General features: G+C 39.0%; 1 protein-coding gene and 2 pseudogenes across 44 annotated transcripts in view; 1 reads left to right on the top strand and 2 right to left on the bottom strand.

The window, feature by feature from the left end:
- The window catches only part of ABI2 (abl interactor 2), a 119,663-nt gene extending 96,092 nt beyond the window's left edge, over window positions 1-23,571 (bottom strand). For 9 of the 44 annotated variants that reach the window (XM_038585450.1, XM_038585442.1, XM_038585461.1 and 6 more), the window contains exon 1: window positions 23,240-23,565. In XM_038585450.1, coding sequence (XP_038441378.1) covers window positions 23,240-23,356 — 117 coding nt within the window. In that variant the 5' untranslated portion in view covers window positions 23,357-23,565. Of the gene's footprint in view, window positions 1-23,239 lie in introns of all 44 variants that reach the window. The other 35 variants (XM_038585471.1, XM_038585475.1, XM_038585482.1 and 32 more) reach the window with 9 other exon arrangements.
- Window positions 3,170-6,094, top strand: LOC119867890 (annotated as a pseudogene).
- On the bottom strand, window positions 10,314-11,520 carry LOC102153089 (annotated as a pseudogene).
- Window positions 23,572-25,048: the final 1,477 nt, after the last annotated feature.

Raw genomic sequence — 25,048 nt, 5'->3', positions numbered from 1 at the left:
AAAATCAACAAAATGAAAAGGCGACAGAATGAAATATCTGCAAATCATATATCCAATAAGAGGTTAATATTCAAGCTATATAAGGAACTCCTACAAATCAAGAGCAAAACCACAAACTGGACAAAAAATAGGTATAGAAATTGAATATACATTTTTCCAAAGAAAATACACAAATGGCCAAAAGGTACACAAAAAGATGCTCAACACAACACTAATCATCAAGGAAAGGCAAATCAAAACTACAATGATATATTACCTCACACCTGCTAGAATGGCTACCATAAAGAAAAAAACAAGTGTTGGCGAAGATGTGGAGAAAGGGAACCTTTGTACACTGTTGCTGAGAATGTAAATTAGTATACCCACTATGGGAAGGAGGATGGAGGTTCCTCAAAAAGTTAAAAATAGAACTACCAAATGAGGGCAGCCCGTGGGCTCAGCAGTTTAGCACTACCTTCAGCTCAGGGCGTAATCCTGGAGACCCGGGATCGAGTCCCGCGTCAGGCTCCCTGCATGGAGCCTGCTTCTCCCTCTGCCTGTGTCTCTGCCTCTCTCTCTCTCTCTCTCTCTCTCTGTGTCTCTCATGAATAAATAATCTTAAAAAAAAAAAAACTGCCAAAAGATCCAGCATTCCCACTTCTGTGTATATACACAAAGAAAATGAAACCACTATCTCAAAGAGGTATCTGCACTCACATGTTTACTGCAACATTATTCACAACAGCCAAGATAAGGAAATAACCTGTGTTCATCTAAAGATGAATAAAGAAAATGTCCTTCTCTCTCTCTCTCTGTCTCTCTCTCTCTCACACACACACACACACACACACACACACAGGAATACTATTCAGCCATGAGAAAGAAGGAATTCCTGCCATTTGCAACAACATGAGTGGACCTGGAGGGCATTATGCTTAGTGAAATAAGTTAGAGAGAGATGTATACTGTCTGATCTCACTTAAATGTGAAATTTAAAATAGTCAAACTCGTAAAAACAGAGAATAGAATGGTGACTGCCAAATGCTGTACAGTAAGGGAAGTGGGAAGGTACCAGTCAAATGGTACAAACTTCTAGTTCTAAAATGAATTAAGTTCTGAGAATCTAAAGTACACCATGGTGATTACAGTTAAAATATCATATACTTGAAAGTTGCTAAAAGAGTAAATCTTAAATGTGCTCATTGCTGCCTCCGAGAAAACAGTAAGTATGTGACATGATAGGGGTATGATCCTATTGTGGCAATCATTTCACAACATATACACGTATCAAGTCATCAAGTGTACACCTTAAACTTACAAATGTTATATATCAATTATATCTCAATAAAGCTGGGGGAAAGAGCCACACTCACTTTAAGAAATCTGTACAAGGCACTGTTTCCCAAACAGTAGAAAATAATAGAAAACACTAGAGGAATAAGTTCTAGGATGCACCTCCAGCTATATACATAACAAAATCACCAAATTGCCCCACACAGAGCAGATGTATCTAAAACAATTAGAGATGTGAGAATAAACAGAATGCAACCACTGGAAACTCTTAATCTGAGAAACACACCATCTTATTATGCTATGATCAGGAAATCAGCATATAATTACTGATGAACCTAGAACCCCATCATACTTAGTGAATGTGAATCATCCAAAAAGTGTATGTACCACATCTTAGCACTCAATACTCATGAACCTAGTAAATGGACAATGCAACAAAGCCACAGAAACACCTAATGTTCCCACACTATTCTGGCCAGTACAAACCACAGCTAGAACAGAAATGTAATCCCCCATTCATTTCCCCATTCAACTATCAAATGAATATATCATTTTATAACTACCAAAGCAATAACCGTCTCAGGCAAAAATCATAAGTGTATATGAAAAGTAATGTGAGAAAATCATTTAAAAAGGGAAAAAAAGTACCTTTACATTAACAGACATATGATATGATAAATGCAGCTGAAACAAGCAGACAAATTTAACATCCCCAATAATGGCACACACTCCTAATATATAATGCACTATGCTGAGAACCTATTATCACCACTTGCTGCCTAATATACAAAAATGCATAACTAAATGTTATCACAGGGAAACAATCAGAAAAACCCAAATTGAAGGACAACCTAAAGAAAAAAAAAAGCAAAACGAAACACTGGCATATACCCTTAGAAAATGTCCATGTGTTGAAAATATAGAAAAGTAAGGAATTGTTCTAGATTAAGAACATGACATGTCATGACATGACAAATAAATATAATAAAAAATACCAAACAGGATCCTAGATTGGAAGAAGAAAAGAATTCTGCTAAAATAGATATTACTGGTACAGTTGGCAGAAGTTGGAGTTCAGTCAACAGAGAGGCAAGAAGCTAGGAAGATGTGTAAATACAATTCATAAGTCAAAAGCAACATACTGTTGCACAGAGAAATCCAGACATGTGCAGAGGGCCTCCTTTTAGTATTCAGCAAAATATTGATTGATCAATACATGCATAAGAGAAAACTATCCAGGGGTGCAGAGAGAATCAACCAAGAGGATTATAATGAAGAGTGCCTGGTCCTCATACAAGTTAGGGAATAGTGTGTGGTCCTACCAGCCAAAATGGAAAAGCTCTCAATTCACGGGGCACTGGTTATACAAAGAGAAGTTGCCTTCTGAGTACTGGGGAATAATTGGCTCAGACTAAAAAACTCCACCGTTCACACCAAACAAATTATAAAAGGCACAAAAGGATCAAATAGTTTTCAAGCAACTTAACTGCATTCAAGAATAAAGCTTAAGAACAATTTATAGGATGATAAAGATCAAGTAAATTAATAATGACAAAAAGTAGTAATCAGAGATTACCAAGGTAAAAAAAAAAAGGAGGAAAATATACTGATAATGAGGAGAAAAGGTAATTGAAGCCAATCTAGAATGGACACAAATGTTAAAATTAGCAACAAGGACATTAAAATAATTATTATAGCCATATCTGTGCATTTAAAAAGGTAAGCAAAGACCTAGCCAATATAAAATGAACCAAACAACTCCCAGAAATGAAAACTATAACGTCTGAGACAAAATACATCCGATATAGACAGAAGAGGTTACAAGAACAAAAAAAGATTAATGAACTTGAAGACATAAGAACAGAATTTCTGGTTCTACAACTGAGGGCACTCGCAGCTCTCAGCACCCGGTCCAGCTTCTTTCAAAATGTCTACTGTTCACGAAATTCTCTGCAAGCTCAGCTTGGAAGGTGATCAGTCCATGCCCCCAAGTGCATATGGGCTGGTCAAAGTATACACCAATTTTGATGCTGAGCGTTATGCTCTGAACAATGAAATGGCCATCAAGACCAAAGGTGTGGATGAGGTCACCACTGCCAACATTTTGACCAACTGCAGCAATGAACAGAGAAAGGCTACTGCCTTTTGCCTACCAGAGAAGGACCAAAAAGGAACCTGCATCAGCACTGAGGTCAGCCTTGTCAGGCCACCTAGAGACCATGATTTTGGGCCTACTGAAAACACCTGCTCAGTATGATGCTTCTGAGCTGAAAACCTCCATGAAGGAAATTAACATTAGGGGGACTGATGATTCCCTCAATGAAATCATCTGCTCAAGGACCAACCAAGAACTTCAGGAAATAAAGAGTCTACAAGGAAATGTGCAAGACTGATCTGGAGAAGGACATCATTTCTGACACATCTGGTGACTTCCGCAAGCTGATGGTTGCCCTTGCAAAGGGCAGAAGAGCAGAAGATAGTCACTGATTATGAAATTCATTGATTATGAACTGACTAACCAAGATGCCTGGGATCTCTATGATGCTGAAGTGAAGAGGAAAGGAACTGATGTGCCCAAGTAGATCAGCATCATGACTGAGAGGAGTGTGGGTCACCTCCAGAAAGTATTTGAAAGATACAAGAGCTACAGCCCTAATGACATGCTGGAGAACATTAAGGAGGCGGCCAAAGGAGACCTCAAAAATGCTTCCTGAACCTGGTCCAGTGCATTCAGAACAATGCATTTTGCCAACCAAATGTATGACTCCATGAAGGGCAAGGGGACTCCATTAAAGGTGGAAACAACCCAAATATTCATCAACTGATGAATGGATAAACAAAATGTGGTCTATCCATATAATGAAATATTACCTGTCCATAGAAAGGAATGAAGTAGAGCCATATCTCATTCTATTGTGCTTCATAGATACCATTTTGGAGATTTTTTTTGTTTTTTTAGATTAAGGTTTTGTAGCAATCCTGCATCAAACATGTCAATAGGTGCCATTTTCCCAACAGCATCTGCTCACTTCATGTCTCTGTCACATTTTGGTAATTCTGACAATTTCAAATTTTATCATTTTTATTATATTTGTTATGGTAATCTGTGACCAATAATTATGACTCTCTGTAAACTCGGATGATGGTTAGAATTTTTTTAGCAATGAACTATTTTTTTAAAGTGATCTCTAAGCCTAATGTGGGGTCCAAACTCACAACCTCAGGATTCAAAGTCCCATGCTCTACCAACTGAGCCAGGCAGGCACCCTAGCAATAAAGCATTTTTAAACAAAAAGTACAATATTTTTTAGATATAATGCTACTACACACTCAACAGACTACAGTGTAAAAATAATTTCATATGTACTGAGAAACCAAAAAATTCATTTGACTTGCTTTATTGTACTTTTTGCAGTCTTGCAGCGCTCTGGAACCAAACTCCAATGTCTCTAGGGCATGCCTGTGCTGAAACATGTTACAACATGGATTAATGCAGAAAATATTATTATATTAAGTGAAATAAGACACACAGAAAAGGACACATATTATGTTTCCATTTATATTAAATGCCCAAAATAGGCAAATAGAGACAGAAAGTAGATTTATTTTTGTCAGGCTGTGCAGGGACAGGGAAATGTGGAGTGACTAATGAGTAGAAGTTTTCTCTGGGATAATGCAAAAGTTCTGAAATTAGATTTGGTATTGGTCGCACAATTCTGTAAATATATTTAAAAACACAGAATTTTACACTTTAAAATGGTTAAAATGGTATGTTTTGTGTTATGTCAATGTTGTTTAAAATAAAACAAAACCCAAAAAAAAATCAAATAGGGTTTTTAACAAACTGATGACAACTGTTATATTTAGAAAGAGAGGAGACCGGGATCATTAGTAGCCAAAATGACTTGACCTAATTTACATATTTTGTATCAAGAGAGTCTGTATAACATCAAATAGTAGGGATCCCTGGGTGGCGCAGTGGTTTGGCGCCTGCCTTTGGCCCAGGGCGCGATCCGGGAGACCCTGGATCAAATCCCACGTCGGGCTCCCGGTGCATGGAGCCTGCTTCTCCCTCTGCCTGTGTCTCTCTCTCTCTCTCTCTGTGTGACTATCATAAATAAATAAAAATTTAAAAAAAAAATCAAATAGTATTAAAACAATTTGAATTAATCAAACTCTAATCTTTTTCTAAAAGTCATGTTAATAATACATGAGACCCAGTCTTTATTCACTTCAAGAAAAAGTTGGGATACAATGCCTTGTCATTACATGTATATAACACATCTACACTGCAAACCAAACTGCTAACATTAAGTTTATGTTATATGGAGGTTTTGCTATTTGCACATGAATAAAATTTGTAATTGTATGTGTTTCATATAAGCAAATGTGCAGAGAACAAAAACCTAGAAACTATAAACTTAACATCAATAAATTTTAATTTCTTCTTCTCTCAAAAATAGTACTATATATTAAACTAAGTTACTCAAATTCTTTTTCTGAACCCGGTCTGTTCTTCTAGAATAAAAGGTTTTAAGGGAGAAGAGAAGGGATCATTATTCAAATGCGATCTCCTGGCAGAAGACTTGTACTACATATTGAAAAGGCCTGGCATCCTTTGTTACTTCCCTTATTCAATCTTGTTTTGTAGGTTCTGGAAGTCCCTAACAATGCATCTCCTTGCCTCTATTCAAAGTCTTCAATAGATAAATGGATAAAGCCAAATAGCAGTCAGCAAGAACAACAAAAGGAAAGTACTGCCACGTTATATTTAGTCCAAACCCCACTAATTCAGAATTCAGTAAACAGAGGCTCCTCATAGCAATCAAAATGGTAGAATTAGACAACTCCATGAGTTAACAATGATTTCTAGCATGAATACTATTTCTTGAATGAAGAAAAAAATATATATGTAAAAAAATTTAATGGTAGAAAATATAATTTCAATCATTTTATTCAACAAAGGACAGGGCACACAGGCAAAAAAAAAAACTGAACACAATTCCTATCTTTGCAAAATTTTAGTTTAGCAATCACAACTAAGTTTGAGTTTACTTAACTGATTTTCAAAAACAGGAGTATCTTGGGGCACCTTGGTGGCAGTCAGTTGAGCACCTGACTCTCGGTTTCAGCTCAAGTTGTGATCTCAGGGTTGTGGGATCCACCCCTGCATTGGGCTCCAATTTCAGCACACAGTCAGCTTGGGTTTCTTCCCACTCCACCACCTCTCCTACTCATGATCTTTCTCTCTAAAATAAATCTTTTTAAAAAGTAAATAAATGAAAATGGAAATATCTCCCTTACTCACTATACAAGAAGTTAGAGATCTATTAAGACATTTAATGAGCATCCACTATAGAATAAGCCATGCACAAAGTGCAAGGAAGTGAACTGCAGAATTAACTCCAAAGCATTAGCCACATGTGAAATACCACTTACAATTCTGTTGGTCACATCTATATTAAATATCCTGGATAAATGAAAAGTATTCACCAGCTTCATTTACCTGTACACACAAGTACAAACTCTTCCATTTTGGAAAACTCATTTTTTTCATTACTGCCACGGATATTTTCTACAGCTTATAAGAAAAAAAGCCTTATTCTTTTTACAAATATTTATTGAATGCCTGTTTTGTCCCAGGCACTGTTCCAGATACTGACAATGAAAAAGACTCCTTTTGGGGATGCCTGGGTGGCTCAGTAGGCTAAACATCTGACTTTTGATTTTGGTTCAGGTCATGATCTCAGGGTTGTAAGACTGAGACTCCCACTGAACTTCACACTGGGGTGTAGACTGCTTAAGATTCTCTCTCTCCAGGCCCTCCCTGTCTAGTGGGAGGTGGGAAATACTTCCTGCCCTCATAGCTCACCAGCCAGGGGAGACAGAGGCAAATAAATAAGACACATTATAGGTAAAATGGTAAGTAATATTAAGAAAAATAAAGCAGGGATCCCTGAGTGGCTCAGTGGTTTAGCGCCTGCCTTTAGCCCAGGGCGCGATCCTGGAGTCCCGGGATCGAGTCCCGTGTCAGGCTCCCTGCATGGAGCCTGCTTCTCCCTCTGTGTGTCTGCCTCTCTCTCTCTCTCTCTCTGTCTATGTCTATCATGAATAAATAAATAAAATCTTTAAAAAAAGAAAAGAAAAGAAAGCATAGAAAGAAAAGTACAAGTAAAAAAGGGAGCAAACAAAGGGCAGAAGTATGTTACAACTTTACATAGACCAAGAAGGGTCATCAAGGAAGGTGACATTTGGACCAGATGTCTCCAAAGGTGAATTCCACCGACATTTAAATAGGAATACCAGGGCACCTGGCTAGTTCAGTCAGTGGAGCATACAATTCTTGATCTCAGGGTTGTGAGGTTGATCCCCACTTGGGGCATGGAGCCTACTTAAAAAAAATGTTTTTATGGGTGCCTGGGTAGCTCAGTTAAGCAGCTGCCTTTGACTCAGGTTATGATCCCAGGGTCCTAAGATCAAGCCCCACATCTTCTCCCCCTCCCTCTGCTGCTCTCCTGCCTGTGAACATACACACACGTACTCTCTAATAAATAAATCTTTTAGGGATCCCTGGGTGGCGCAGCGGTTTGGTGCCTGTCTTTGGCCCAGGGTGTGACCAGGGAGACCCTGGATCGAATCCCACGTTGGCCTCCCGGTGCATGGAGCCTGCTTCTCCCTCTGCCTGTGTCTCTGCCTCTCTCTCTCTCTGTGTGACTATCATAAATATATAAAAATTAAAAAAATAAAAAAATAAAAATAAGTAAATAAATCTTTTTAAAAAATTTTTAATTAAAGAAGAATTAATGCCTCTTCTCAAACCACTCCAAAAAACCAGAAAAGCGATGAAAGCTTCCAAATTCATTCTACGAAATCAGCATTATCCTGATACCAAAGCCATATTGACATCACAAAAAAAAAAAAAAGAGAGAATTTACAGACTAATATCTCTGATAAACATAGATACAAAAATCCTCAACAATATATTAGCAAACCAAATCCAACAACACGCTTAAAAAATCATTCACCACAATCAAGCGGGATTAATTCCTGGGATGTAAGGGTGGTTCAATATTTGCGAAAAATCAACAAAATACATCACTTCAAGAGAAAAGATAGAAACTATATGATTATTTCAACAGACACAGAAAAAGCATCTGACAAAGTACAATATCAATTCATGATAAAAACACTCAACACACACACACACCAAAAAAAAAAAACACTCAACAAAGTAGGTCTGGAGGGAACATATCTCAACATAATAAAGTCCTTAAATGAAAAATCCAAAGCTAACATCATCCTCAACTGTGAAACACTAACAGCTTTTCAAAAACAAGGTAAGGATGTCCACTCTCACCATTTTTATTCAACATAGTACTGGAAGTCTTAGCCTCAGCAATCAGACAACAAAAAAAGAAATAAAAGGCATCCAAACTAGTGAAAAAAGATCCCTCACTATTTGCAGATGACTTTCACTGTTTGTATCCTGTTATCTGATACTATATGTAGAAAACCCTAAGAACTCTACCAAAAAATTGCTATAACTAATAAATGAAATCAGTTCAGTTGCAGATTATAACATCAAAATACAGAAATCTGTTACATATTTATATACCAAGAATGAAGCAGAAATAGAAATTAAGAAAACAATCCCATACAATTACTAAGCTAAAAGATGTCCTACTGAATGGGAAAAGATATTTGCAAATGATATATTCAATAAAGGGTTAATATCCAAACTAGACAAGGAACTTATACAAATCAACACCAAAAAAAAAAAAAAAAAACAACAAATAATCCAAGTGAAAAATGGGCAGTTGATGTGAACAGACATTTCTCCAAAAAAGATGGCCAACAGATACACGAAGAGATGCTCAACATCACTAATCATCAAATGTAAATTTTGAAATGTAAATCAAAACCATACTGAGATATCACCTCATACCTAATCAGAATAGCTAAAATCAATTAATACAAGAAACAACAGTGTTGGCAAGGATGTGGAGAAAAGGGAACTCTTGTACACTGTTGGTGGGACTGCAAACTGGTTTAGACACTGTGGAAAACAGTATGGAGATTCCTCAAAAAACTAAGAATAGAATTACCATAGGATTCAGTAATTCCACTACTGCATATTTAACCAAAGAATATTAACACACTAATGCAAAAAGATATATGCACCCCTATATGTATTGCAGCATTATTTACAACCACCAAATTATGGAAGCAACACAAATGTCCATTGATAGATGAGTGGATAAAGAAGATGTGGTATGAAGTGCCTGACTGGCTCAGTCAGTAGAGCATGTGACTCAATCTCAGGGTTGTGAGTTCGAGAGGCATATTGGGCACAAAGCTCACTTAAAGAAAGAAAAATGTTGTTACTGTTGACTATTACCCATAAAAAAGAATGAAATCTTGCTCTTTCCAACAACATTGATGGAGCTAGATAGTATATCACTAAGTGAAATAAGTCAGAGAGAGACAAATATATGATTTCACTCATATGTGAAATTCACATCCTTAAATATGAATTTAAGAAACAAAACAAAATGAAGGAAGAAAAGAAACAAGCAAAAAAACTCTCTTAAATATAGAGAACAGGGACACCCCAGGGTCCTGAGATTGAGTCCCACATCGGGCTCCTTGTGGGGAGCTTGCTTCTCCCTCTGCCTGTGTCTCTGCCTCTATGTCTATCATGAATAAATAAATGAATCTTTAAAAAAATAGAACAAATGGTTACCAAAGGGGAGGTAGGTAGGAGGATGGGTGAAACAGATGAAAACGATTAAGAATACACTTATTGCGATAAGCAGTGAGTAATGTATAGAATCGTTGAATCACTACATTTTCCATGTGAAACTAATATAACATTATCTAATTAAACTGAGATTAAAAAATAATTTTTAAAAGTTTTTGGTTTTTTTGGATTGTTACAAATTTATTATTACTTATTAAGTACTACTAGCTTAATATTCCAGAAAATTTCAAATCACCCTTCAACAACCCATTCTTCCCTCCCCCACCCAAATTCTGGATAAAGAGCTCTTCAACATGCTCTCTTCTCTCTTCTGTATAAAACTATCAGATAAAGGCAAAGAATTATGTATATCTTGGTGTAAAATGCTGCCCACGGCTGTGGAAACTATCTGCCCAAGCTCCTTTCACTGTCCAGGTCCTGAAAGGCTGTTGTTCATGAACCGTCTCTTCACGAAGCAAGTCCACCACTTGCTAGTTTATCATTCTGAGGACCAAAAACTTTCTCACAAAGTCTCAGTCTCTTGTCTCTTTTAAGAGAGAACAAGAGAGCTGCTTTTAAGTAGGTTCTTATCACCTTATTTTCCTCTTTGTTTGCAGGTTTAACATAAATTGCATTAAGTGGAAAACCAGGCTCTCCAGGAATGGAAAATTAGTGATTCCCAGGGTATAAATTTCTTTTGCACCTTGGCTTTTTGGAATCTCATAGTTTTTTTTGTTTTATTTTGATTTTTGTTTTGTTCTCTTTTTTTTTTTTAGATGTATAAACTATTTATTAATAGACAAGACCTACAGGTTTATTTTTTCTTGAACACACCAATGGTGTGACCAAGGCACCCTGTGGTCTTGGTGTGCTGGCCTCAGACATGAAGTCTCCAGTTAGTGGTGCAGCCCCCTGTTGGCCCAAATCTTCTTGTCTCTCCAGATCTTCACGAAGTTCGTTGTCCAGACCATTGGCCAGGACCTGGCTGTACTTGCCATCCTTCACACCCTCTTATCTACTCAAAACCCAGTCTGGGATCTTATACTGGCGTGGATTCTGCATAATGGTGACCACACATTTCACCTCATCCTCAGTGAGCTCTCCAGCTCTCTTGGTGAGATCAATGTCTGCTTTCCTCAACACCACATAAGCATATATTCGCCCCACACCCTTAATCGCTGTGATGGCAAAGGCTATTTTCCACCGTCCATCGATATTGGTGTTGAGTACTCGCAGAATGTACTGGAACTTCTTAGGGATCACCACAGACATGGTAGCACCCCCAGCAGCGGGATACGGGCATCCTGTGGAAGAGGGGATCTCATAGTTTTTGAAGAAGACATTGGCCTTGAAGTAAAATATGGCTTCAACTACAGTATCTGTATCTTTTGTCTCTCTACGAGTGGGTCCTTTGAACTGACTTCTGATAGGCAACAGTGCCATGACTCCAAAGAGTCTGGTGTCAAGGTCCATAAGACAAGAGTGGTAAGCTGGCATCTTCACAGTGCCCAGGTTTCAAGCTAGACAAGAAGTAAAAGTTGTTTTGGTTTCTTTTAAGTCAAAAAAATATAAGTTGACATTTGGTCAAAAGCATAAAAAAGGTGAAAGATCCAGTAATATAACTATCTGGAGAATGAGCACTCCTGGTAAAGGGTGTGGTAAATGCAAAGTAAAAAAGTCTTGAGGGACCTTTCTCACATCCAGCTACCTTGCAGCTGCTCTTGGTTGGGGCCATCCTGCACCTTAGACAGGAAGATGGTGACCCCAAAAAAGATGAAAATGTTGCTGGAATTGATCAACTCTAAGCTCCAACTCATCATGAAAAGTGGAAAGTGCTGGGCAGCCTGGTGGCTCAGCGGTTTAATGCTGCCTTCAGCCCAGGGTGTGATCCTGGAGACCCGGGATCAAGTCCCACATTGGGATCCCTGCATTGGGCCTGCTTCTCCCTCTGCCTGTGTCTCTGTCTCTCTCTGTGTGTGTGTGTGTGTGTGTGTGTGTGTGTGTGTGTGTGTGTGTCTATCTCCCCACACACCCGCCCCCCCCCCGTGTCTCTCATGAATAAATAAATAAAAAATCTTAAAAAAAAAAAAAAGTGGAAAGTGCCTGCTGGAGTAGAGGCTGACTCTGAAAATGATCAGACATGACAAAGTAAAACTGGTCATCCTTGTCAACAACTGCCCAGCCTTGAGGAAATGTGAAATAGAATACTACACCATGTTTGCCAAACATGGTAATAATATTAAATTGGGCAAGCATGTGGTAAATACTATAGAGTATGTACACGGGCTGTCACTGGACCCAGGTGATTCTGATATCATTAGAAGCACGCCAGAACAGACTAGTGAAAAATAATTCTCACAAAATTTTTCCTTTAATAAAAGTGGTCAGAGCTTACTTAAAAAAAAAAAAAAAGGAGGGAGACTGGGTGGCTCAGTCAGTTAACTGACTGACGGATCTCTGCTCAGGTCACCATCTTGGGATCTTGATATCTAGCCCTGCAATGGGCCCCATGATGGTAGTGGAGCCTGCTTAGGATATTCTCACACTGCTCCCTCCTACAGGCCTTCGCCGCCATTTGCATGTGCACACACACATTCTCTCTAAAAAAGTCTTGAGACAGAAGTTTGCCTATTATGTTCAAGAAAAAGAGGCCAAGTGGCAGGAATAGAATAAGCAAAGGAGAAGAATTAAATTAGGAGTCAAGACTAGAAAGCTAGATCATTGATGCTTGTCAGCACTACTAAGGCCTACAAGAACTAGAGAGTTCTTATGCTGAGTGAGAAAGGAAGTCTCTGAGTGTTTTGAAATGAACATAATCTAAGATTTTTAAAAGATCACTCTAACTATTGCTATAACTGAGGGATAATGGTGGCTTGGACCAGGCTGGTAGCAGTAGAGGTGGTGGTAGTCAGATCTAGACACATGAAGATAAAGTTATCTGTTATCCAATGCAAAAGAGAAGGGTCAAGGATAGTACCAAGGTTTGGGGCTCAGGTATCAAGGGGGTTAGACTTGCCATTTATTGATACAGGAAGGAAAAGTTATGTTCAGATATTGTGACTGAATAATGCTCCCTCTCCCAAGATGAGCACATCCTAATCTCCTGGCACCTGTGAATATGTTACCTTACATAAGATGGAAAGATTATCAGAGTGGGCGCAAAGTGGGTCTTTATAAAGGAGCAGAGGATCAGAGTCAGAAGGCAACGTGACAACCCAGCAAGGGGAGCAAAGGGGAATGTGATGATGGAAGCAGGGAGAGAAAAAGATGTGAAAACAGAAGCTGAGGTTGGAGTGATGCCATTGGTGGCTTGGAATCTGAAAGAGGTTCATGAGTTAAGGAATGTGGACAGCCTTTCGAATCTGGAAAAGGCAAGGGAATTGATTCTCCCCTAGAGCCTCCAGAAAGAACATAATTCTGTGGTCCATTGTAGACTTCTGACCTCCAGAATTATAAAACAATAAATTTGTGTTGTTTTAAACTGCTGAAATTTGTGGTAATTTGTTATAACAGCAACAGAAAATTAATATAACAGTTTGAATGTTTAGAAATTAAGAATTGTCTGCAGTATCAGATTTTTTGTATTATAATAAAATCTCCTTCAAAGTTTGAAAGTAATACCATAGGACTATAAGGTTGTATACTCAAAAGATACTGTGTCAAGTTAAATAAATGTCTTCACATTTTAAACAAATGGCCTTATACACATAAGTTCAAAATAGGAGCTACAGTGGTCATAAACTAAATGATAATACAATATCTGGTGATATATCATCTGAAGACTCCTCCATGAACCTCTGGACTTTGCCAAATTTGTCACCCTGATATAAACTCTAGAAGGCCCAACTCACCTAAATCCCTCCATCTTGGCAAAATGCTGGAGAAGCTGAAAGTTACAATGGTTATGCTCTAAGTCAGTATATAATCATAAAATGGATATAAAAGAAGGAAGGTAGGTTGATTTTTGTATTTATCAAAAGAGGGCATGAGGCATAAAAAGTTAAGAAATATCACTCTAGGGACTCCTAGGTAGCTCAGTGGTTAAGCATCTGCCTTTGGCTCAGGTGGTGTCCTCGGATCGAGTCCTGCATCAGGCTCCCCATAGGGAGCCTACTTCTCCCTCTCCCTATCTCTGTGTCTCTCATGAATGAATAAATAAAAATCTTAAAAAAAAAAAAAAGAATATCACTCTAAAGCAATTATTCAGTTTTTGGATAAAGCTTTTGAACCCAGGGAATCCCTAGTTAGTATATCACTATTAAATTACAACTATTTATGAATGTGAACCACAACATTATGGAATACATTTTAGTTGCAAAAAGCTGTGAAATTTTGTTTAACTAGAAAAATACTGCCATCATATATTCGTAGTTAAACAGGACATGTGGGGGTACCATGCTGGCTCAATCAGTGGAGTACATGACTCTTGATCTCAGATTGTGAATTTGAGCCCCATGGTGAATGCAAAGATTACTTTCTAAAAACTGCAACAAAAAAAAATTTTTTTTTAAATTAAAAACAATAAAAACAGGGACGCCTGGGTGGCTCAGCGGCTGAACATCTGCCTTCGGCTCAGGGTGTGATCCTGGAGTTCCGGGATCAAGTCCCACACTGGGCTCTCTGTATGGAGCCTGCTTCTCCCTCTGTCTATATCTCTGCCTCTCTCTCTCATGAATAAATAAAATAGTTTAAAAAACAAAAACAAATAAAAATAAACAGGACATGGGAAACTAGCATGCAAAAAATCCTAGCACCGCCTAGCATCTTTGAACCTCAAATATAATCATATTTCATCCTATCAAAATCCTTTAAATTAAAAAAGTAACCAAAGACATACTACAAAAGAGCAGGGTAAAAAGATGACAAAATATTTAAATCTTCATCATTAATAATGATTATCATAAAAGCAAACAGCATATTTCATTGTAGGATATTTTTTCATATTTTAACATAATCGAAATCGAAATGAACTGCGTCAGTCAAGTGGCAGTATTTTAAGTGTTTACGAAGCAGTGTTCATTAATTTAGTGGCACATAAAATAATGGTGTATCTTAAAAACTGATAATCTTAGATTTGATTAAACATGTATTGTATTAGCTATATTAACTCACTTAATCTTCAAAACTACTCTATAAAGTAGCTGCTGTAATTATACTATCTTTTAGATAAGAAAACTGAGTTGGAGAGGTTAAATAAACTCCCAGTCACATGGCCACTAAAATTAAAATTATCTTCAATACATAATAGTATTTATTTATTTTTTTTAAGTGGATTGTATTTTTTTTATTTATTTTTTTTATTTATATATGATAGTCACAGAGAGAATTTATGATAGTCACAGAGAGAGAGAGAGAGAGGCAGAGACACAGGCAGAGGGAGAAGCAGACTCCATGCACCGGGAGCCCGATGTGGGATTCGATCCCGGGTCTCCAGGATCGCGCCCTGGGCCAAAGGCAGGCGCCAAACCGCTGCGCCACCCAGGGATCTCCATAATAGTATTTAATTTCAAAACCGCTATTTAACCCATATCATATTCTCAGTTTTTAGATAACTATTTTAGTGATCTCAACATGAAAACAAATGAGTTTAAACAATGCTGTAAGCTTTTATAAACAGTCCTTCTGCACACAAAAAATATAGCATATAGCAGAGTAAATAGCAGTCCAATTACAATGTACTCCTGTTTAGCCAAGCTTGTTTATTGTAGCAAATTTCTAGACATTTATATATGTCCATTTCTTGTAAAAGAAAAATGGTCTAGAATTCAAAATGCATATTACTTCACTGATCAAACTTTCTATAAGTACAATTTTCTAAAATACATTTTGTAACCAAACAATTCACCTTATCAACAGACTAAAAGTAAAATGAACATCTTAGTAGGTATGGAAAAGGCATGTGATAAAATATAACATCCATTCATGGTTTTTTAGAAAAAAAAAAAAAAAAAAACTTTCTCAGCAAACTAAGAATAAAAGAGAACTTCCCCAATCTAACATAGGGCATCCACAAAAAACCTAAAGCTATTTTCATATTTAACAGTGAAAGATTAGCTGTTTTCCCTCTAAAACTGAAAAAAAGTGAAGAACATAGGTTCTCACCATTCCCATTCTTATTCAACATCATATTGGAAGTCCTGAACAGTGATATAAGGCAAAAAAGGGAAATAAAAGGAAAAAAATTAGAAAGGAATAATTGAAGCCACCTTTACTTGCTGATAACATGACTGTCTACATAAAAACACACACACACACACACAAAAAATCTTCAACAAAAGCTATTACATTTAAAATATAAATTTAGCAAAGTCATAGGATAAAAAGATCAATATACAAAAATCAATCTTATTTCTGTAACACTAGTAATGAATGGAAACTGAAAATTTTAAAAACAGTACTATCTACTATAGCACCAAAAATCATGAAAGAATTAGGGATAAATGTAACAATATATGTGCAAAATTTGTATTCTAAGGCCTATAATGACAAGAGAAATCAAAGATGACCTAAATAAACAGAAAAAATACCAAATCCATAGAATGGAAGACTCAATATTGTCAAAGTATCAATTTGTCCCCAAATGATCTACAGATTCATTCCAATTCCATTCAAAATCCCAGTAGGGCTGCAGAAATTAAAAAGCTGATTCTAAAACATTTATTTAAAAAGCAGGGGGTGGGTGAGTGGGGTGCCTGTGTGGCTCAGTGGTTGAGAGTCTTCCTTTGGCTGAGGGCATGATCCCAGAATCCGGCAGGAAGCCTGCTTCTCCCTTTGCCTGTGTCTCTGCCTCTCTCTGTATCTCTCATGAATAAATATATAAATTAGTCTTTTTCATGAATTTTAAAAATAAAATATAAAATAAAAAGCAGGGGACCTAGAAAAGACAAAACAATTCTGACAAAGAACAAAGTAGCAGGGCACCCCGGTGGCTCAGCGGTTTAGCGCAGCCTTCAGCCGGGGCATGATCCTGGAGACCCAGGATTGAGTCCCACGTCGGGCTCCCTGCAAGGAGCCTACTCCTCCCTCAGCCTGTGTCTCTGCTTCTCTCTCTCTCTCTCTCTCTCTGTGTTTCTCTCTTGAATAAATAAATAAAATCTTAAAAAAAAAAAAAGTAGCAGATTCACACTACTTGACATCAAGACTTAGTATAAAGCTATAGCCTGATATGAACAAAGTGTATACACAAAGATCAAAGGAACAAAACAGAACCCAAAACCAACCCACACACATTTCAATTGATTTTTGGACAAAATGCCAATTTTTTTAAAGACATGACTCTATCCTCTAGAAGATTTATATATGAAGAACACAAAGTAAATGAAAAAATTCAAAGTAGGTACTGTCCCACTTGCTACTTCATGAGACCAATCTATTAAGAAATCCCATAAAAATTCAATCATAAGCTGTCAAAGTCCACAAATAGTCTAATTTTCAGGATATTTCCATTCATTCACTGAGATTACATTTAGACACACTGCCATTGCATGCTATTAAAATTCCTTCCAGGGGATCCCTGGGTGGCTCAGCGGTTTGGCGCCTGCCTTTGGCCCAGGGCGTGATCCTGGAGTCCCGGGATCGAGTCCCACATCAGGCTCCCTGCATGGAGCCTGTTTCTCCCTCTGCCTGTGTCTCTGCCTCTCTCTCTGTCTCTCATGAATAAATAAAATCTTAAGTAAATAAATAAATTAATAAATAATAATAATAATAATAATAATAATAATAAAAATTCCTTCCATTTTAAAAGGAAAGTAACACCAGAAGGATCCCATGCTCAAAAATATCTCCATGGTATATTCTACACAAAAGTAGATCAATCTGGTTATTAACTATTCTCTGGGAGAAAAAAGATGACCCTGAGTAAAGTAAGCCTATCACATATTCAAACATTAATCATACCACAGTAAGAAGTCAAAGTAAAGGAGAGTTTATGAATTGTTTGAGTAAAGGGTAATTTCATACCAAGAAGTTCTTCAAGGTAGGGCAAAATGAAATGCAATCTCAGTCCTTGGATCAATAAACGGAATTAAGAAGCCAATTAAGTACCATGGGGTAGAAAGTACACAGATGACAAAATTCTAAAAAATTATTTTAATTATATATTAATTATTATTTTATTATTTTATTATTTTATTATTTTAACTTTAATTATAAAAAAGAGTTAGGGAAAAAAAAAGAGTTAGGGTTCAAATATAATTTAGTCTGTGTTCACAATGTTATCAAAGCTCTTGATAATGATTGGGTTATTACTAAAAATTCAATTACCAAATATCTGTTAGGACTAGTTTCTCTGAGGATGATAAACCTTAATCAAATCCTGCTGAATTAAGTCACTTCAATCTAGGGAAACTCAGTCTGGTGTCCACTTATGTGGTTCATTCCTCTCTGTGGAAGTAAAAGACAAAAGTTATAGGGAATGATATAAATATTGGTCCTGAAGTTATCTACTCTCAAATGACTTTCTCCTCTACACTAGGTGACTTTAAGATTCTTCTATTTGTGAGAAGAACTCAAATACATAAAGATAAACCTCTTGATATCCAGATCATAACTTCAAGCCCCACACTGTCCGGAGAGAGTACTTAAAAATAAAATCTTTACAATGAAAATAATAAAATTTATTTTTAAAGAAAGGTACAGAGGTAATAACATGAGCCCATTTTTGATATATAGTTGTGTATAGCAAAGATTTAAAAATGTAAATACCAGACACATATGCAAAATGACTGGACAATTTTAAGTTTCTTCCTTAATTTTTCCTAATAATTTTTCAACAGTGAGTATGTATTCTAATAGTTTTTATTAAATAACAATTTTAAATCTTTATATTGTTTATTACTTTTTAATGAATCTGGTAACAAGCCATGCTTCTATTAGCTCTTATAAACTTTTCACACAATTTTTAATGAATTCTGGGAGTATCCTTATTGATAAAGATGAAAAAGGGAAGCCACTAATGACATCTTTCCTATTATCCAAAATAAAAAAAAAAAATCAGATAAGACTTAAGGTACATGTTTTGAAAATATTTTTTATTAAGTATTTTTTATTTTCTTATTTTTTTTAAGTAAGCTCTATGCCCAACATGAGGCTTTAACTCATGACCTTGAGATCAAGAGCTGCATGCTTTACAGACTGAGGCAGCCAGGCTTCCCCTAAGACACATTTTTAATTTCTGTTCTGAGCAAATCCATGTTACTGGATGATTTTGCTCATACTCCAAGTGATGGACAATGGGATTTATTATATATCTAATGTGAATTATCACTCACAAAAAGCAATAACTATTTTATCTAACAAAAGGAAAAATGTAAGGTCACCAGGTGGCTCAGTCAGTCAAACGTCCAACTCTCATTTTCAGCTCATGTCATGATCTCATGGTCCTGGGATCCAGCCCTGAGTGGGACTCCTCACTAACCAGGGAGTCTGCTTGTCTCCCTGTCCTTCTGCCCTCCCCCTCCCCAGGCACACATGCTTATCCTCTCTCTCTCTCAAACAAATATATATATTTTTAAGATTTTATTTAGTTACTCATGAGAGACACAGAGAAAAAGGCAGAGACGTAGGCAGAGGGAGAAGCAGGCCCTTTGCAGGGAGCCTGATGCAGGACTCAATCCCTGGACCTGAACCTCAGGCAGATGCTCAACTGTTGAGCCACCAAGGCATCCCAATAAATATATCTTTTCAATAAAGGAAAAATAAGTTTCTCAGATCTACTCTAGAAAAAAAACTATAAATTTATTTCATCTACCAACACATTAAAGCAACTCATTAAAATCCTTCTACTTGTAAAAATGTAAGTTCCAAGTCAATCAAAACATTGTTTAAAACTTCTGAATACTTCTTAGATTAGGTATCAATGTTTATATTAATAAATGAAAAAAAGACACACAGATCTTACATGTATCTTTTAAAAAATCCTTAACAATTACTAAGTCCTTTTTTACAAATAAGAAATAAAATCAATCAGGTAAATATCAGCAAATGTTAGTTATAACTTTTTACCATCATTTTAGAATATTTTTACTATCACTTTTTCTAGAGGTTGAAAAAAGAAAACCATTTAAATTTTTACTAAAGATGATCTTAAAATTTTTAACATCAACTGCATTAGTAACCTGCAAAACTACTACTGACAACATTGCTATACATGTGTTTGTGTGTGTTAAAACAGGCAATACCTAGTCACTCTTAATGCTGATAATATATCTGAAGGAGGTTTTTATTAGGAACAATTTAAACACAGTTGTTTCCAGAAGGACAGCACAATCATTTTTCCTTCCTTTGCTCAATTTTCACACTAAATATAATCCACATTTAGAATATTCTTATTTAACGTATTTATTTGGATATTCCTATGCTTAAAACCAGCTATTTAAGAGCACTGAACAAAGAACTTTACCCTTTGCCATATACAATCAACAGATTTATCTTTTTCTACTTTACTGTCAAAAATTACATTTCCACAAAATAAAATGAGCGTCAGTTAACCCAAGCTTGTGATTAGGGCATGATGCTCTAACAAGGCTAAACTGATAGTTAACCCAAGCTTGTGATTAGGGCATGACGCTCTAACAAGGCTAAACTGACAATGTGATCATATATCCAATGAATTAACTTTCATCTACTGCAGGGTTAGAGGCAGCATCAAAACCCCTGCTGGTCAGTTCTCTGGTCACAAGGAGAGCCAGTTGGGTCAAATGTACAGCTGGGTCAGCACAAATCCACTATCAGCATGTTCTATTTATCAACTTTACTACAAACAAATCATGCAAGAGCTGTCATCTGGGAAGAGAAAAACACCAATAATATACCCACTGCATCATGAAACAGATGATAACCTAGGGTGTAAAATCTAAAGTGTAAAATCTATTTTAGTTGCTAAATTGAAAAAATATTTTAAATCCATTTCTATTAATATCTATACTATGAGTTTTAAAATGCCACCACACTAAATTTTTATTCCTATTGCTAAAACAGATAATGGTGGTGGTAATGTTCTTTTCAACTAGATGAAATGTACAAAATATTTAAAAAGATGACTCAATCCCTTTAACCTCTCAGCTTTATTAATCCATATACTTTACCTTTATGTATTAACTGTAATCTAATAAAAACTATACCTTCAAATTACAATAAAAATTATTTTCCGGGGATCCCTGGGTGGCGCAGCAGTTTGGTGCCTGCCTTTGGCCCAGGGCGTGATCCTGGAGACCTGGGATCGAGTCCCACGTCAGGCTCCTGGTGCATGGAGCCTGCTTCTCCCTCTGCCTGTGTCTCTGCCTCTCTCTCTCTCTCTCTCTCTCTCTCTCTCTGTGTGACTATCATAAATAAATAAAAATTTTAAAAAAATAAAAAAATAAAAATTATTTTCCAAAGAATAGACAAATCTGTTTCTCTTTTTATTATTATTATGGCACTAACGGCTACCAAATCACTTTTTCACTCTCAATGTCTCTTCTGACCTATAATCCCATAATATGTTGCAAGAGGCAATGGAATTATCAGGTCAGTCCTTTTAGATTTGCCTCTCCTAGAGACTGTGAATTTCCTGAGAATAGTATAGCTTTCTCCAGTCCTTCTTCCTACCTTCAGTCCCTTACAGAGTATGAATTGACACACTACATTATTCATTTGCTCACAGATCAGCCTCTCCTATTAACTACACTATGAAATTCCGGAGACACTAGGTGAGTATCATCAACCCTTTACACAGTGCCAGGCTACAGAAGATTTTTTAATATATTCAGTGGAAAACTGAGCAACTCAACATTTGCCTCTTTCCTATCCCACTCAGAATTAGCAAAGCACCCTCCAAATATGGACCACTGTATTTTTTTTTGCATGCATCTTTGACCCGAGACACATTTTTTCAGTTCCTACTAGCCATACTTTCCCTCTTTGGGAGGGAAAAACCTTGGATTATATCTGGTTCCTTCTCCAACACCAGTAATCCGTACAAGAGAATACAGAGTTCGGTATACATCCAATCAAGTAAAATCTAACAAATCCTTAGTTATTTATGCATCCTTACAAAATTTATGAACCTATACATTCTAATACCTATTTATTTAGTTAGTTTACACTAAGAGTGAAGAATGTTTCACAATATAGCTGTATTAAGAAGGATGCCTGGAGAGACGGAGGTGGGGGGGGGGGATAGTGAAAAAAAAAAAAATAACATACTTCTTCCATTTCCATCTTCATCCCAAGAGAATTTAAATGGGAAGGGGGAAAAAATGGAGGTAGAACCTGGGATTCAGAAAAATCAACCATAGAGAAAAACAAAAGATGCTGTATTTGCAAACTGTGTGCTTTAACCTCTCCTCCCAAATCATTTTTAAAGGATTTTTTTTTTTTTAGGCCGAAGACTCTTTTGCTTCATCCAGGCGCAGCTGGATCTCATCTCCCCCAAGACACCCCACCTCCACACACAGACACACAGCGTTACCCCTACGAGCCCCCGCGCCAAACCAACCATCTCAGGGAAAAATTAAACCATGAGGATCCTCTCCTAATCCTGGCTGAAAAATACAGTTTTTCCCCCCACAGGAAAATTAAGTCTGCTAAAGGGGAATGGGGGGGGGGAGGGGGGAGAGGAGATGCTTATTACCGTGCAGTTTCTCAATCTCTATAGGGAGGAAAATGGCAGTAACTTCCAACAAGAGGCAACTGCTCTCCTACTGTATTCCCCGATTAGAAACTATAAAATAAACAAAATCACCAGCCCCTCGAGGCCTTTATAGGACTATAAAACTGAGGCACTTTACTCTGCAGCAACAGAGCCCCTTAAAAATCCTCCAGAGCCTGAGGGAAGGGGGAGGGGGCATCCATCAATCCCCCCCCCCCACACACACACACACGCACACCCCTGCCCTAGGGGGGAACCGAATTCTGTCAAATCCAAGAAACCACACCGTCCGCCTCCTCCGCCCTCGCGAGCCCCGCCGGGCGCCGCGTGCGGGGGCGGCCGAGGGGGAGAAGCAGCGGAGAGGCGGGGACACCACACACGCACGCCCCGCACCGAGGGCTGATTCGGGGCGTTTTAAGGTGTCTCAAAGCCACAATCTCCCGCAGCCGGAGGCTTCTGGCCAAGTCCCGGCCCCAGCTCCCGCCCTGCTCCCCGGCCCCGCCGCGGCCTCGGCCCCCCTCAGGCGCGCGGCCCCGGCCCCGGGGATCCCCCCGCCCCCCCTCACCCCGCCGCGCGCCCGGCCGGGACCGGCTCCGCACCTGGATGTAGTTGTTCTCGCAGTAATCCGCCACCCGTTCCAGATTCGTGTAACTGTCGAAGAGGGCCCGGCGGCCCCCCGGGATTTCCTCCTCCAGCAGCATCTGCAGCTCCGCCATCTTCACATCCTCCTCCTCATACAGACCGCAGAGGTAGCGGCGGCGGCAGCGCCTGGGAAACCCAAGACTGGGAGAGGAGGGGGAGGAGGAGCAGGAGGAGGAGGAGGAGGAGGAGGAGCGGCGGCGGCGGCGGCGGCAACTCGGGAGGAGCGAGAAACACCCCCCTTCCCGGCGCGCCACAGGGGAGGGGGCCGCGGGGCGGGGGCGGGGCGCTAGCCGACGGCCTCGGAGGACGGTCACCGCGGCGACGGACGGACCGCCGGGCGCGCGCACGCGCGCTCCCTCCCCTCCGCCCCCGGGCGCCCGAAAAAGATTCCCACCCTCGGCCGCGCGGCCCGCGCCGCCCCTCCCCCACCGCCGGCGTCTCCTAGCGACGGCGGCCGTGGGGCCGGGAGCGCGCGGGAGCCGGGCGCGCCGTTAACCCTTCGGCCCCCGCCAGTTGCGTGACTCGGGACGTGTCCGCCGCGGCCTCCTCGGTGCGGGCGGCGGCTCCGCTGCCTTCCCTCCCGCGCCGCCCGCGCCGCCGCTGGGCGCCGTTCCCCACCTGAGGCCGAGCCCCGGGGTCACGGGACCTGAGAAGAGGAGCCCACAGAACTTCGGCGCGGCTTTAAGTGCCCCCTCGCTTTCCATTTTCCTCTTCTTTGACTCCATCCAGCCTCTTTGGTACAGATAAGCACGTTCCAGTTTCCTAATCCCAAAGGTCGTGCGCCCAGGATTTTCCTGCCCTCCGAGCGCCGCCAGGCTCCCCGCGCGCCGGGCCTCGGCCTGAGGCTCGCCCTCTCCCCCGTTCGCCTCCTCAGGGACGGCCTTTTCTGTCATTTCTCGCCTTCTGTCAACTTCCTCGCCCCCCCCCCCCTTTTTTTTCCTTCGTATTTCCTTCGTAGGTCCAGTATTTAAAAGTCTAGAAAAAATGTATTTTGCTGCTGCAAAAATCTCCTTCCTCACAGGACTGGGACATGGATGAAGTAAACGTTGAGGTGAGAGCGCCTTGAAAAACGTAGAAATGCTACAGAAATTCAAGGTAGATCATTTTGATCTTGCGGGGCTCTTCTCGTTCCCCAGATACTGTCTCTGTTTCCCTACATCCTGACTGCTCCACACAATGCGATCTTTAAAAAATTGAAATTTCAGGCCACTCCTGAGCTCTCTCCGTGACCTTAATTTGTGCCGTGGAAAGTCAGGGTTGGCCACATTGGTAGTTCAGAACAGGATCCATTATTTCTTTCTTTTTTTTTCTTTTTCTTTTAAGATTTTATTTATTCATGAGAGGCAGAGGGAGAAGCAGGCTCCATGTAGGGAGCCCGACGCGGGACTCGAACCCGGGACCCCAGATCACGCCCTGGGCCGAAGACAGATGCTCAATCACTGAGCCACCCAAGTGTCCCAGGATCCATTATTTCAACTCTTGTTCTTGCTTTTGTGATGTCTTGGCCCTCCTACAGTGATTCCCACTCCACCCGCCCCCGGATAATAAGGAAACTGTATTCTATACTTTTTCAAAAAATAATTTGCAATGCCATTACAAATTTCTGGAGCAGTCTCTGGTGTTGTTCTATTCACTATATGATGATCTACACATTAACAAATTATTTTGAATTTTCAGTGTGGAACCAAGATTAAAGGATATTGAAAATGTTGGTCCAATTCATCTGTTTTTTTTGTTTTTGTTTTCTTTTTCTTAGTCACTTCAAA

This window comes from Canis lupus, chromosome 37, assembly GCF_011100685.1.
Source record: "Canis lupus familiaris isolate Mischka breed German Shepherd chromosome 37, alternate assembly UU_Cfam_GSD_1.0, whole genome shotgun sequence".
In the NCBI taxonomy this organism is placed as follows: Eukaryota; Metazoa; Chordata; class Mammalia; order Carnivora; family Canidae; genus Canis; species Canis lupus.
Note: the sequence above shows the minus strand (reverse complement) of the source record. Positions and strands in the feature narration are given on the sequence as shown.